The sequence below is a fragment of the Gambusia affinis genome, linkage group LG15, assembly GCF_019740435.1.
Source record: "Gambusia affinis linkage group LG15, SWU_Gaff_1.0, whole genome shotgun sequence".
Taxonomy (NCBI): Eukaryota; Metazoa; Chordata; class Actinopteri; order Cyprinodontiformes; family Poeciliidae; genus Gambusia; species Gambusia affinis.
The window spans coordinates 15,614,193-15,629,696 of NC_057882.1; the positions used below are offsets into that span (position 1 = coordinate 15,614,193).

Sequence of the window (15,504 nt, forward strand, 5' to 3'; positions counted from 1 at the left end):
CAAGAGGGCGGACTCCTTCTACATCATTAAGTCCATTAAAGTACGAGCGTGTAGCGAAATGGCCCACACCCCTCCCACACACTTCACATCCTAATTCAGATTACCAGAGAAGTTCGCTGTGGAAATTATAAGCGCTAATTTGCAGGGGAAAACCCAGCAAACTCCTAAACCTCACCCAGAAACGCATTTCTTGCATCTGAATGCAGCACAAAAACACGAGGTGTCGAGCTGTGACCACCATATTTCTTTTTCTTCAGCACCGCTTCACTCTCCTACGCTGTCACAGCCCGTCTCTCTCTCGCTCTCTCTCTCTCTTTCTCTCTCTCTCTCTCTCTCTCTCTCTCTCTCTCTCTCTCTCTCTCTCTCTCTCTCTCTCTCTCTCCCTCCCTCTCTCCCTGCATCTCCCTAATGATATGTGGGTGGTTGTCTATTTCTGTCTACACACATACACTCAGGGTCTGACAAGGCACAGGGAGAACGTTCACTCGCAGAACACAAGATATTTTATTTTAAACACCACTGATCGCGTCATCCCGCTGTTTAATGTCAGGGAGAGTCATGCCAGTGGGAGCAGAGTGAATCGCTGCAAAGCCTCGGATCCTCACAGAGAAACGGAGAGAGAGAGAAGAGTTTGTGTACTTTGAAGCTTCCTGTTTAGGTCTTAAAATGAAAAAAAAAAAAAAACAAAAAAAAAACTGTGAAGGTTCATGAGGCAGTGTTTGCCCGCTAACATGAGCTGATTAAACCGTGGAAGACGTTTCTGTTACAAATTAAACACGGTTTATTATTTTTATTAGAGTACAGCTTACCGTTTGGACCCCCATTTTGTATGAAAACTAGCTTAATGCTAAATCAAGGTTTTCCTCAAAGATATTCAAGTGATGCCATCATGCAGTAACTTCAGATTCATTGGTTGTACATTCAGGACATGATTCTCATGACAGATGAATAAATTGGTACAAATTCATATATAAAACTATTGACAAAACCCCTCCATCAGTATTCCCAATAATACTTTCATATCATTTCAGTTCGAACATGATTAGATCAAACCAGCGTTTGGAACAACTTGATAAAACACTAAAGCATCGACCTTTATCAACGCGACAAAAACCGTAAAACGTGACCAATGTACCTGCTTTTAAGAACTATAATGTGTATTATAATATAGTCAGTATGAGTATGGTTGCATTTCAAATTCTTTCTCTCTTTTTGATAATTCTTCTGTTTTCTGCTGTGTGATATCCTGATGTTTTGATGTTTTCTGAACTTTTTGGTTGAAAAAAGGTTAAATAAAGGTTACATAAACATCAAACAAATTCATCTCATCTTCAAAGCGTTCTATTAGAAACCAGTTAGGGCTAATGGTAGCCTTACCCTAACTTTAGGGACTCTTGAGTAAACTCGTTTACCGCAGCACACACGAGTGGCACATTACTGCCATCCTGCAAAATTTTCCGACACGCCAAACAAATGCATGACAACCTGCCTTAGCTGGTGATCAAATTGTGTATTCTGCAGTGTCAGATGCGAAGAGGAATTGCTGGAGTGTTGTTTCTTTAAAGCTGCGGCTCTTCCTTTACCATGGAAACGCAGGCAGTGTGACAGAGCATTTAGGTTTCAGAAAAGTTGATGCAACAAGGCCTAATGAGTGATGGTTGCTAAGCAAAAAACACAGTTTCAGTCAAGTTTGCAAACTCATTTGTGAAAACATGAAAAAAAAAGTTTTTGCTCAGTCTGGAATAATCTAGTTAGGTTTCAGTGATTCAGTGGATGTAAATAAAAATAAAAAATAAAAATAAACTACTCCTTTTTTACAGACAGAAAAACTATTTTGGTAAACCACTAAATGGTGTTTTAAATATAGTTATCAGTGAATAATAAACTTATTAAGTGCTACCTGAAATGCTATTGATTTTAAACAGGCACTTGAGTCAAATATGCAGCTTAAAATTCAGGCTATACGAGTCATTTTAATTTACTGTATGAATTTATCTGATCGCGCTGAGGCTCAGGTGTGCCGACTTGAGAAAGTGCAGAAAATTATGAATCAGTTTCGAGAACAGAAGTTGTTCCCAGAGAGAGCTGTGCTAGATAAAATAGCTGACTAGTTGGAAAAACATTGACAGGTTAAATATCGATCGTGTATTTCTGTGAGAGAGTTTGGAATAACTTAAACACAAAATCAACCAACCTCACAACTGACTGATTTTATCCCAGCCTGATAAGTTTTAGATAATGTTTCTCATTTTCTATATATTGCCTCATAAGCTACTGCACAGTTTGGGTTTTAATTAAAGTATGGGTTTAGTTCATATTCACGCTGTGATTTGCTAAGGCGTAAAGGTTGCTGTTCAGTTCTTCACCTGGCGAACATCGAGTCAATTTCCACATAAAATCCATCCCACCATATGTCCTGTGGTACTTAAAATCGGTGTTATTGGAAGTTGAAAACTGGTCTCACTTCATGTACATAGCTAAATAACTTCTATTTTACTGTCATTCCTGCACTTTATATTTAATATTTATATTTTATATTGTATCTTATTTATTCTGAAGTGACCTCATTGGAACCTCAAAACATTGTCCTGAGCCGTATGCAACGGAATTTCATTATGTATACAGCCTGTGCATACAAAATGACAATAAAGTCTGTCTAAGTCTAAGTCTAAGTTGTGGAGCATTAAAGTTTAATGTGAGGTGTTTTTGTTTCTGCATCTCCTGTCTGGTTGGATCCAGAAGGCCACGGCCTTAGGCTGACCCACAACATGCCTGAATGAATAATAAACAACAACAAAAAAAAAAGCTGTTTTGTTTAATATGCAGAAAAACATTGGAACACCTGTTTGGCACCAAGGACAGCATATTTCTGATTTTCTTTTTTCCATTCATTCGTGGGAATCTTATTACTTTTCCACTATGCAGAAATGAAGGTGTGTATCATTTTACAGGCCTTGGGGAATTGAGGAGCATAACATCTCAAGGTTCATAGAAATAGTTACTCTTGTGGTCAATTTCTTCTTCTTCAGTTGTCTCGTAATGGTTACATAGTTTTCCCACGGGGGAACGTTCTGAAAAACAATCTTCTCATCCATTTCCTGTTTGGCCATTTGTTTTTATTTTTGTGTTGCCATCCATTTCCTGTTTTCACACCACACTTTTCCATCCTAACACTACGGCATTAAAGCCAGGATGAGATTCTGACTTTATAAGATTGATGCCACAAAGAGTTTTAGTGGCACTTCAATATGTATTTTTCCCAATCAGTGATTAGCATAACAAGCTATAAGACTATTGAACATTTTACCTTATCTCTGTTTATTTTACAGTAGTAATTGATCTGAAAACCCATTTTTTTGCAGTTTTATTAATAATAGATGAATTAGGGCAACATGAATTCAGAGAAGCTGTTTGAGAGTAAAAAGAGTAATTTCGATTTAATGAGCGGAGCCATTAAGACTCAGCAGAGCCGGAGCTCCCATCACCGTCTCCTGGAAAACTCAAGCTTCCTGTGTTTGTGGGAAGCTGCTCTCACGTTTTGTAACCAGAGACGTCAGAAGGTTTGCTTCTCATTTGTTCTTTCTTTTCGTTAAATCAGGGCACGGTGTGTTGCTTTTTGAGATCTTCGAGCCGACTTTGTGTTGTCAAGCTGCTTTTTATATGTTTACTCAGGTTAGGATTTATTGAAAGCTACAAATACAGGAAAAACAAACAAATTGTTGAGAGGACAACTCCTTTTACAGTACCGTATAGACAGTAATATTCGACAAATTTGAATATTTATGAAAAGTTTATTTCATTAACTCAGATGACTGAGACACATAATGTAAACCATTTACAGCCGAGATGTTTTGAAGCCTTTATCTGTTTTAATTACAATTATTTTCTGCTCACAGCAGGTAATGAAAACGTGACATTTAAGATTAGAAATTACACCAGACTGATAAAAAAAAAAAACATTTAAAACACAGAAGTGTGGGCTTACTGAAAAGCATGTTTAATACCTCCTTAAGGATACTTGTAAGCTTCATCAGAACACCTCCAACTTATGAATGAGTGTACGCAGATAAATGATGATTTTAATCCATTACTAAAGCTAGATCTATTAATCTGAACAAAGCAGATTTTTGTCAAGTGAAAAACAAACATTTTTTCTTACAGGGTGCACATTTTTGTGAACTTGTAGAGTAAAATTATTCTGCATGCTGCTGAAAACCCTGCATTTCATTTATCTGATTGGTAGGAGATGTAGCCTCAGTCTTTTCAAGCCGTTGTTAAAGCTACAGAACATTTCCATTGAGACTTCGGAGCTCTCACTGAAAGCATATCACATTTCCTTGTGCCTTCTTCAGCTCTGCCTGCCAGTCTCGGGCAGTTTCTGAAACATCTGTATCACAGTCCTGAGCTGTTGCGTCATGTCGCACACATAAAGTGTCCTGTCTGAGCTTTGAGGCCTTGCACACTGCAGGCTGGTGGCTCCATGTGGAAGCAGGAACAAAACTGCCCAGGGTTTCTCACATGGAGTCCGATAATATCAGTTAGAAAAAACAAAAAAATGGGGAGGGTACGCCTTATTTTAAAATTATTTAACTGGAATAACAGAAGGAAAAGAGAGATTAATATAAAGCTGAGAACAGCAGAAGATCAGAATGGAGGAGATTATAAACAAATATAAATAATGTACTTAACCATGATATGGCGTGAGTATGAAAGGGCGAAGATCGGACAGTGACTCTAGTCCTGTAGCAGTCAGCAGTACTCGTTGTGTTATCACATCTGAACTGTAAGTGATTGAGATGATTACCAGTTTATAGCGACGTTCAACGTCTTCTACTGTATTCAAGCACAGTCACTGACAGCCAGAATAAAACTGTCAACGAAATCTCTTAGTTTTATGCTGATTCACAAAGTTTGCAGAGTTAATCTGCTCATCAAGAAGATAATCGTCAACTAATCATCTCACTACTCAGTGAAATGATCAACGCTTTTAATTCTAATCAATTCAATTCTTTTCAGCAGTACGATGGCAAGAAAAATAAATTATATTTAATATTGGTCAAATGATTTTGTTTTTAAATTTAAATGTTGTTTTTTTTGGTTGTTTGGTCTCTTGCTTTTATTAAATTTAAAAATCATGGATGAGCTGATCTTTATTTGCATACAGTCTATTTTCTGACTGCCTTCAGTCTTTTCAGCGAGTAAAAGAAGAGCATTATGTGACTTTGGGGCTCAGCAGTGCCCCCTATTGGCCATACTTTTCACCTTCCTCTGCACATTTATGACCAATTAGACTAAAGATGGCACACACATTTTTGGGGGTTCATTTTCAAACTTTCCATAAAACAAGACAAATAAGAAAAAACACAAGATGAAACAAGCACAGAAACAGATAAATAATATTTTAGTGTAGCATACAAGCTTATTATACCTTCGCTTTGTTATTTCAATTTCCAGCTAAGTCTGACACACTCATTAAAGGAAACATAAAACTGTATTCATTAAATTATAATTACTTTAGAAAGACTGTGGAATATCAACACATATAGTAAATGTGAAGTCAAACATGCCAGGTCAATCTCAGGTCATTCTGGTAGAGCGGTAATGGAGGTTATTAGAAAGAGATCTGTTGCCAAACAGCTAAATAGTAATTTATAGTACATTTGAGTCTTTTTTATCCTACAGTATCTTCTCCTTAAAGCCCTCTGAAGGCACTGAGACTGCTGTAATTGATTGTTATCGGAAATGTACTCAGTTATTAGATAACTAACTTGCCATATGAGGCCCAATCAGTCCTCTGGTTTCAATCTTTTAAACATATGAGCTTGATTACCTTTACCTTCCCTCATGACATCATTTATGTTCCTTTAAGTTTAAGCAAATGATTTTGCAGAAGGATGGTGTTGTGCCTCAGTAACCTGGCGCTGTGACATAATGTGAAATAATCATGTCTCCAAACACTAAAGCACCTGAATCTCTGCTGATGGTCTGCTAGCCTGCAGGCTACCATGTTAGCCAAACTGTGATCACCGTGTTTTTGAGCAAACATTCAACTATCTTTGTAGTTTTGCTGTGAAGATTCACAAAAAGATAAATTCAGAAGGCATTTGACCCAGTGTTAGATTTCTGCCTTGACATTGTGCTGGTTTGACAGAATGAAGGGACTTTTTTCCATTTCTCTGGGACTATCGCATAGCACTTAAAAGATTCACAGAAAAAGAGCCTCTGAAGTCTGACTTCAGCTTGAAGGCTTTTAAATAAATCAGCAGTCATTTCTATGCATATTTCCCACTTTTCCTTCCATTGGTCTACACGTCAAAGAGCCGCCACCTTGTTTTCACGTCATCTTTTTTGAATTAGTGAGAGAAAATGAACATGCGCGGCGACAGGCTGTGAAAAGTCTGAACTGGTTGAACCTCACACGGCTGACGGCCCAGTTAAAGGGACAGTTCAGGTTTTTGGAAGCTGGCTTTTATTGAGAGGTTACAAAATGTAACTCAGCAAGTTCGTTTTGTAGGAAACACAGATTGGTTATTTTATCAATAAAGCAAATCAGTTTTTTCCTCAGGCACTTATCACTATTTACTGGAAATGCCCTAAGATGTTACGAAACAAAATTTCAACAAGTCACATCAAAATAAACATATTGTCTCAAAAAGAATGTGCATAAAGGTGAAGCAAATAACTAGCATAGTAAACAAAAAAGAGTCTTAAAAGTTGGGCATAAAGGATTAAAGGAATTTTATGGATTTTCTTTGTCCTGATCCAGAAAATATTTTGTGTAAAAAAATATGAAGAGAGAGTTAAAAATGAAGGAATCGCTGAGGTGAACCCATAGATGAATGAGAAGACTCAATTTGATGGTTAAAGTCACTGTCAGTCCTTTGCCGACAGGAACAAACGCTGCAAACTCTTAAAGACGACTCTTCTGGAACCTGGAAGCATCTTTGTCACTAATATTCCACAGCAAGAATGAAAACAAACTTTTCTCCTTCAGGTGATGATAGAAGAAATGTCAGGAGATCGTTAATGCCAGCAGCAAACAGACAAATGTGCTCAATAGTTATGAGGATGTTTCAGTTTGGATTAACTGTGAATCATACCTGTGCAAAGATGTGCCACATAGCCAAAAAAAGAAAGAAAGAAAGTGTAGCGTAATTACCTGGAGAGTTAAAATTAGATTGCTGTGTGCACAAGCTAGAAGAATGGCGGTCTCACATTAGTGCTGCTTAAATGAAGCAGAGCTTTCCTTCTCCCTTAATGAGACTGGAAGGAAGATGATTTGTGAGCTGTGAAGCAGCTGCTGTGAACCTGTTAGTCAACGTTTACCGCGCCGCTTCCATCTTATCCAGGATGTCCGCGCATCCTTCAAAAGTCTTAAAAAGGCTTAAATTCAAGTATCTAAAATTAAGGTCTTAAAATGTCTTAAACTGACTTAAAAATATGATGTAGCCTTCAATATGTTAATTACAGGACCTAAATTTATCTATTTAATCTTGTATGTGTACTTTTTCTAAAGGGACTGCCCAGTTTGACCGCTAGCTAGCTGGTTAGCTATTTTTTTAGCATTTGTCACAGGTAAGCGTAAATTTGTCAGCAGTTGTACGCCGTTTGTTTTCACCGCTGACTCACCTCTGCTGCTAACCCATGCTAGGCTACGTTCTTTTAAGCTAGGCACTGCGGTGTTTTTTTACGCTGCTTGGTTGCGTAGAAAAGGATCGTCCAATCATCCACTACATTTAGAGTTTTTTCTATCTTAGATTTCATTCAAGGTGGCATTACAAAAGCTCTTGAAAAGTCTTACATTTAACCTGCAGATCCCCTGTCATCTGTGTGCATCCAAAAGTGTTGCTGATCGTGACTACATGAGACGCGAGCAACAAAGAGCATCGTATCAGGGCGCTGGTTTCCCCTTTTGAGAAGGGAAACAGCCTCAACTCTTTCATCTTTGGTTATGTAATTGCTCCGATTACCCACTTCAATCCTGACAAGAGTGAACGGGTTGCACATTCTGAGGTGGCAAACAAAACCAGATGCGAGCTTATCCTCGATACGGATCTTCCTGTAATCCGCAAGCGCGGAACCAAAACGCTTTTCCATGTCCGCTTGTTTATTTCAGTTCAGAGGTTTGTGTCTAGTTACCACAGGGATGCATTTAGATGGCGAATATGATTCAACTGCATGCACAGATTTTAAGCCGTTCCTCCTGGCTCTGTGTCAAAAGCTTAAAAACTTGGCTTCCTCCCTGTTTTTCTCTTCTGCGTGCTCAAACGTCGACTTGTACACAGAAAGGGGCGAGCGGAAAGCGTGAGACGCTGTAGCTGGCGCACATAAATACAGAGAGGACGGGCCCTGGAGGCCCGCTGCAGAGTGTCAGCTCTTTGTCCCAGTCGCTCAGGGAAATATTGGGTAAGAAAAGCCAGCTCTGTTTGAAACATGAACTCTGGCAGCCTGCAGAGCAGCAAGCACTGCAGAGAAGGTGGCAAGTCTCTGTCGATAGTGAAACACTTGGACAATTAGCTACAAAATGGAAATGCAACTGCAACTCGTGTTCTAGTTACAGCTTATTTTTCACTCCAACAGGCAAAACTGAACCATGTGGCTGGTTGAAAATGATGCATGGAGGAATTTAAGTAAAACTGAAAACTGAAGGAAGGAAGTTTTATTTATAAAAGCCTATGTACTAACAGGACAAACTCTTTGAAAACCTTTGCACGTCCACACACCTAACATTCCTCTACATTCTTCTTCACAAGACAGAGCTTCTGTTAAAAAAAAAACAATAAACAATAATAATCAGTTAGCAAGACTTGCAACAGACCTGTCAGATGTAGGTCTGTGCAGAGCCATAAAATCTCAACGAAACATGCCAAAGTTTGTGGTGGTTATGTAGCAAAATGTGGAGAAATTCAAAGTGTGGGAACACTTTCAAAATCATTGTGTTAAATCCTGCAGCTGTAATCTCTTAGTTTTTGATTTGTTTGCTATTTTCCGAAGTGAAAACGAACAGCATGTGGACTCTGACTTAAGCTCTTGCCTAATCACAAGCCTGCACCCTGATGTTCAGCATGAAGGAGCCATAAACAACCTCAGGTGGCGCGCAGAGATGAAGGCTTTTCATAGAAATGGGATTTGAAAATTAACTCAGCGTAAGTTGGTGGTGGGCGGGGGGGACTTTAGTCAATCTGCCTCTCGAGATCGGGGATCTTTAATCAAAGATTTCCACTCAGGATCAAAGCGCCCTCGCCTTTGTGCTTCGCTTCCTTCATGTCGCCTTTTTAATCTGAGGAGCACGGGGAAAAGCTCAGCGTGGCTTCGGCATTTTTTTTCCCCTTGCATCTGCAACTTGTGTTCTTCTCATGAACTTCTTGTGGCAAACTGTCCTTCCCTGCTGGATCTCGCTCTCCATCGTCTTCTGAAAGAAGCATGAATTAGGCAGACGTTCGAGCCTCTGCAGCCGATGATCTTGCTTCGGTAGTTGAAGATTTTATCCACAGCTCAGCTTCCTGTTTGATTGCAGACACACGCTGCCCGACTCTAATCTCTCGTTGTTATACACTCCTGACTCATTATCTGCAGCCTCTGCAGCCATCTGCAGCGTACTCAGAACTTTTGGGACTCTCTCGACCCCTCGTCAGCCGCTTTAATTGCCTTAGATGCTAAGAAAGTTCCCTTTAATTCGCCTTCGGAGTGGCGTTTTGATTGATGTTCGAGGTTTAAAGAAGGGGAACCAGCACACACAAGCGAGGCCTTGATTGCAAATGAGAAGACAGAAGCAAACAGCCAAACATTCAGAGCAATGTGTTCGCATCTCACCACCACTACTGAGAGCCAAAGTAGAGAATTAGGTGAGCTCTCGGTTCTCTCTGACACCGTGTATTCACCTGCCTTCCCTCCCACTCGAGCCGGCCCACACCATCCGCCTACATGCAGCCCCTGAAACTCTCCTCGCGCAGCCGCGCTCCATTCTTTCCTTTTATCCTCCAGTTGAGCTGTTACTCGTCCTGTGATGAGCTTGACATGACAAGGGTTTTGTTTGTCTTTAAAATGAGGGGAAGAAAACAACCAGAGAGAGAGAGAGAGAGAGTCCTCTGCTTGTGAAGTCATAAAGCAAATGCAACCTACATGTAGTTGCTATTGACACCAGATACATACAGGAGACAAAGAGTACCTATGGATACACTGTTGGTATGAAATTAGTTTTATTTCAAAATCTCAGCATAATAAAAGATTTTTGTCTTTTACTTTCTTGAAATCGTGAATTTCACAAACATTAAGGCTGCTTTCATACTGAAGGTCTTCCTTATTTATGCTGAAATCCATTTTTGTGTTTGTGTGGTTGTTCATACTACTAATTAAACCCGGCTGCAGTGAGACTTCTGTTTGTGACCCACATGCACGGAAGAAGAACGTCGATGTCACACAGCAGAGCATTATGCTTATGGAAATTATAACAGATGGAGTTGTTTACGGATCAATTTATAAGGTTTACTCGGCAACGAGAGCCGACAGTATCGTCTCAAAATCATAACAACGGGAAGGAAGCTAATAAAAATAAAGCACGGCCAATAGCGATTACCTTTTGTGAAGCAACTTCTGACCCAACCAAGAGTGGTAGGACTGCGATGTGTGTGATGCACTCCAGTGTCACAGACTTCTTGAGCTCAAAATTTAAATTTTCAGCCATTGCTTATACCCTGATTTCCACGTCTGGCTTTTTATGGTGCAGATTAATGACCCAAATCTCACAAAAATGACATAAAAATCAGAAAGATTTTGGCATGACTGTTGCAGTTGGTAGGAAAGTGTTACTATTCGCATTAAATGAGTCCCGCGCAGTAAGGAGGAAGCCACTAGTCCAAAAACAGCAGGAAGAGATTACCGTTTGCAAATGTCCTCATTATTATGAAAAACAGGGCACACATGAAAATCCAACAGCCAGAAATGTGCTGGAGGTCTGATTTTCTAAAGGTGGAATTTGTAGCTGAAAAAGTGTGTGAGAGAAAGGCGGCCAACAAACCAGACTAAGCTAAATGTCTAGCAGACTACCGTGAGAAACTGGTGGAAGGATATTCAAAGTATTTGACCTTAATCATGCAGTTTCAACGTTATATCTACCAAACACAAATAAAATAGACGTAAACCTTTGAATCTGAAGAAAGCTCAAACAACGTCTCTCTCGTTCTGGCCTAATTTTTCCAAAATAGCAAATGTTTAGCTTGACTTAATATCAGTGAGGGAAAAAAGGCAATCAGATTTATCTTTGGGCCTGTGCAATCCTTTTTATCTACTTCTGAGTTCTGTTTTTGGAAGAATCACACAGGTTTGCATTTCACACACCTGTTTGTGAAGCTTCCTCTGTGCCTTCCTCGTTTTTCTTGATTTCAGTCCTCGCTACTCTGTTGCTCACATGCTCTCCCCTTTGTTTTCTGCAGGGGATCTACAGTGTGGCACCACAACAAAACATCAGACGCTCAGCGCAAATCCCAACGGGCTATGTTTCTAATTCTCTCTATTCATTCACAGAGTGCTGTTCCTGTGCCTCTAATTCTCCTTCTTCTTCTCTTACATCTGCTACAATGTGTCATTATCTGCGGCTCAATTATATCCTCTTATCCTCCCACCTCTTCCCCCCTGAAAGATCTAAATTTCTCCAAGCGAAGGTATCTGTGACTCATAAAAATAGCCCCTGCATCCGTTACCAGAATAGGCCGCGTACAATACCATGGAACGACTGTTTAGCATAACCAATGTGTGGGCTGTGATGTTTAATCAGGTGATGTGGAGCAACGGCGTTTTTAAAAAAGCAAAGAAATCAGTGCTTACATGGTTTCGTCGTTCTGGAACTCCAGCTTGCCGGAAACCTCATCGTAGTCCTCCCCCTCTTTGGCGGTGCCCTCGACGGTGTGGTAAGGCACGGCCACCTTCCCCCTGGCGCCGGACGTCCTGTGCACCTTCACCTGCATGTTTCCGACGCTCTCGCTCACCCTGGTGGAGTTGCTCTCGAACGTGAAGATGCCGGCGTGGTCGTCGTCGTAGATGGTGACGGTGGCGACGGGGGCGTTCCCCAGGGCCGCCTTGGGAGGAACGTGCGAGGATATGCCAACCGTGCTGTTGCTGGACGTGATGGAGTTGGGCTCCAGGACAGAGACCTCGGCCCGGTGGACAATGCGGGGGTTGCTGAGGCGCACGTAGAAGTGCTCGTCCTCCTCGAAGATGTCGTCGTCTATGACTCCGACGGTGAAGTCTTTAGTTGTCTCGCCAGGCTTGAAGACCAACGTGCCCTCGGCAAACTCGTAGTCTGAGCCTGCAGTGGCTGTCGCATCCTCCGTCCGGTAGTCCACCTGTGTGCCACGGGTGAAGAGACTTCATTAAATATTTAGAGAGTGAAGCTTTAGCAAATTGCTGACTGGTTAATATTTCATAGGTTAAGTAGTTTGGGTTGGTTTTTATTTCACACTGAGGATTTAGAAGATTTTCACATTTACAGAGCCTGGCAATGCAGTTTTCATACCTTTCACCCTTACAATGTATTTTATTAGAATTTCAAGTGCCTAAGACAATGTACATACATATGGCTTTATTTTATTATGTTTTGCATATAAATATCTATGAAGTGTGGCTGCATTGGATTCCAATCTACCTCTCATTTCAAGTCGAGTTTATTTATGTGTCATATTTGAGCAACAAGGCAGTTCAAAGTGCTTTATATGGTAAAAACAACTTGTACTTTCTCAACGCCAGGAACAGCATCATCATTGAACTCGTGACAAGCTCAAGGTCACTGGGTTTTAGCTCTCACCTTAACTGTGCAGCCAGCCTCTCCTCCATGGCGGCTCACTGTCAGCTTCAAGGACCCGCAGTTCTCAAAGCATTGGTAGTGAGAGGGGTCGAACTGCAGGTAGATGGTGTTGGGATCCTCTTCCTGCCCGCTGGCCTCATGACAGCTTACCACTTTCCTGGCCTGGTCAGCCGCGTGCTTCTTCAGAATGTTCCCGGCTCCGATCATCATGCGCGTGGCCTGAATGCGATAGAAGGCCCGGCTCTTCTGCTGCTGTACCAGCACTTGGTAGTTGGCCATCTCAATCAGCTGCTCCATGTCTTTGTCTGGATGCCTCTGTTTTAGGTCCTTCAAGGTGCGCGCCATATCTCGGCGGGCCTCTTCCTCTTGGTCTTGCTCTGCGCTCATCCCTCCACCTTCCTCCACCCCCTCCAGCATCCCATCCAGAGCCTCCTTGTTGTGAGGGTGAGAGTTTGCGCCCTGCCCGTCCATCTCCAGGTCCATTTTGGTGAACATGGCGTCACCTTCGGACTCGATGATGATGCCACGGTTCTTGTCGGCGCGGTAGCGCTTGTTGACGTACTTGTAGAAGAGCAGGCGTCGGTCTGCGATCCAGGCTTGCAGCACGCAGAGAGGAAAGAAGAGGAAGGTGAGGACCGCCTCCCAGACCTCCACCTCTCCAGGGGAGATGACAGACAGGATCAGGTACAGCCAGATGTAGGCGAATATGCTCCAGGCGGCAGTGACAAAGAACACCCTCAAGTGCTTTATCTTGCGGGTCTCGCTTTCTGGCACCACGTAGACACAAAGGGCGATAATAATGAACATGTTGAACGCGGCGCTGCCCACGATGGTGCTGGGCCCCAGAGCCCCAGCTTCAAACTCGTGGCCAACCACTTCGATGACGGACAGCAGGATTTCTGGCGCAGAGGAGCCGAGAGCCATCAAGGTCAGGTTGGATACCGTCTCATTCCAGATGCGCACGGTGGTCGTTGTCGTTTCACCATTCGGCTTTTTGATGGTGATCTCCTTTTCCTGAGAGGTGATGACCTCGATGGAAGACATGAAACGATCCGCGATGATGGACATACCCAGGAACATGTATATGAGAGCCGCAAAGTAAACAATGGCGCGAGCCACCTTGTCACCAACCGCAGGATTCTGGGGGTTCCACATGGGCAGCACCACGCCTTCTGAGCAGTTGTCCTCACTGGAGCAATTCTTGGGGACGTCGCCGGTGTCTTCATAGCCGGAGCTGCCGTGGGAGAAATGAGTGACTCCTGGCTGAAGAACCAGCAAGAAGGTGATGAACATCCACGGGGTGATGGGTCGTGGTAAGCTCATGGTGCATTTGCCTGAAGTCATGATCAGATTTGGAGTCTTTTAATGCCGGAGATCAAATTGTGTCACATTTGAAGGTTTGTGGAAGGTTTCTCTGCAAGAGAAGAGAAAGAAAAGATTTAATATTTAAGGAGTATTCTGGATCCAGTGCCTTACAAAAGTTGAATGTAGGATTGGACGATATGGCTGAAAAACATATCACAATATAATCATTTCATTTCATTTCATTTGAGATGGATAAATACTGATTAGTTTTAAATATCTGAAATACTGCTGATGAGGTTGCATGACCTTTCCTGTTTTGTCCAAAGTTTTCGCTCTGCGTTGTTATTTTTTTAAACAGTTTCGAGGCCAAGTGGTGAAACCTGAAACTGCTACTGTGCAAGTTACTCAACAACTTGTTGCTAGGTAACAAGGTGGCATCAACTAAGTGAGTTAGTTGATAGCACCAACTGAATCACTCAAACGTGAGAGTTTTAGCGGCTAAAGCCTTTCCTCTGCCTACATCCCCCAGAATGCCGTGCGGTTCTTGGGAAAATGAAAAAAACAAATGAAAACAATGAATATTTGTCCTTCGTTACTGTGCATTGGTCTATCAGGTGAAATCCAGCCACACAATAATTTTGTAGCAAAATGTGGATGAAGCTGCAGGCGAATAAAAGACATTAATTATATTCAGTTCTTTTTAGTTCTCTTCCTAAAACGAAGAGAACCTCTAAACAAAAAAGTAGGCAAAAGCAATCACAGCTATGCACTTTTATATAAAATTGATGTGGGGATCCAACAGTTTGTTCGGTCCAAGCCTCTGGCATCTACTTTTGGTTGACTCATGGGCATTAAACAATCCAGTTAGACTCCTACACATATAATGTGTCCATTGTGTGCAGAGAAACTGCGAAAATGTTGCACTCTGCACCTGTAGTACAAAGGGGAAAAGTGACTAAGTCCACTGCATACGCTGCAGTCAGATGAAGATCCAGAAATAATCTTTCTTGGTATTAAGAGAAAGCAGGAAAAGAGCTCTGGTCCCTGGGTAAGCTCTTCTACATTATTATTTAAAAGAAAAACACTCCCAGTAGCTCATGAAAACTGCATGGGAAAGACTGCTTAATGCTAAAGTGTAGTAAACACCTCTAGTTTTGCGCTTTACATAACCAATATCAGGGGAAGACCTTAAAATAATCCTGCCTTTCTTGGCAGCCAGGTCTTTACAGCTTTGAGTGAACAATCCAGACAGCAGCGCCGCTACCACCCGGGGAATTAACATCTGCAGCGGCGAGAAACAGCCCAGGAAATGTCAATTAATTTGGCCGGTGCCTCCTAATCAAAAATTTAAGACCACCTCCATCCCAAAATAGGTTTCCCCCATCAGCAGCAGGGGGAGA

General features: G+C 41.7%; 1 protein-coding gene across 2 annotated transcripts in view; it reads right to left on the reverse strand.

Moving 5' to 3' along the window:
* slc8a4a (solute carrier family 8 member 4a) overlaps positions 1–15,504 on the reverse strand; it is a 32,050-nt gene that overhangs the window by 12,723 nt on the left and 3,823 nt on the right. For both annotated transcript variants that reach the window (XM_044139641.1, XM_044139640.1), the window contains exons 3-4: positions 12,800–14,213; positions 11,824–12,341 (exon numbers count right to left, since the gene is read on the reverse strand). In XM_044139641.1, the coding sequence (XP_043995576.1) occupies positions 11,824–12,341; positions 12,800–14,143 (1,862 nt within the window). In that variant the 5' untranslated portion in view covers positions 14,144–14,213. The remainder of the gene's footprint in view (positions 1–11,823; positions 12,342–12,799; positions 14,214–15,504) is intronic.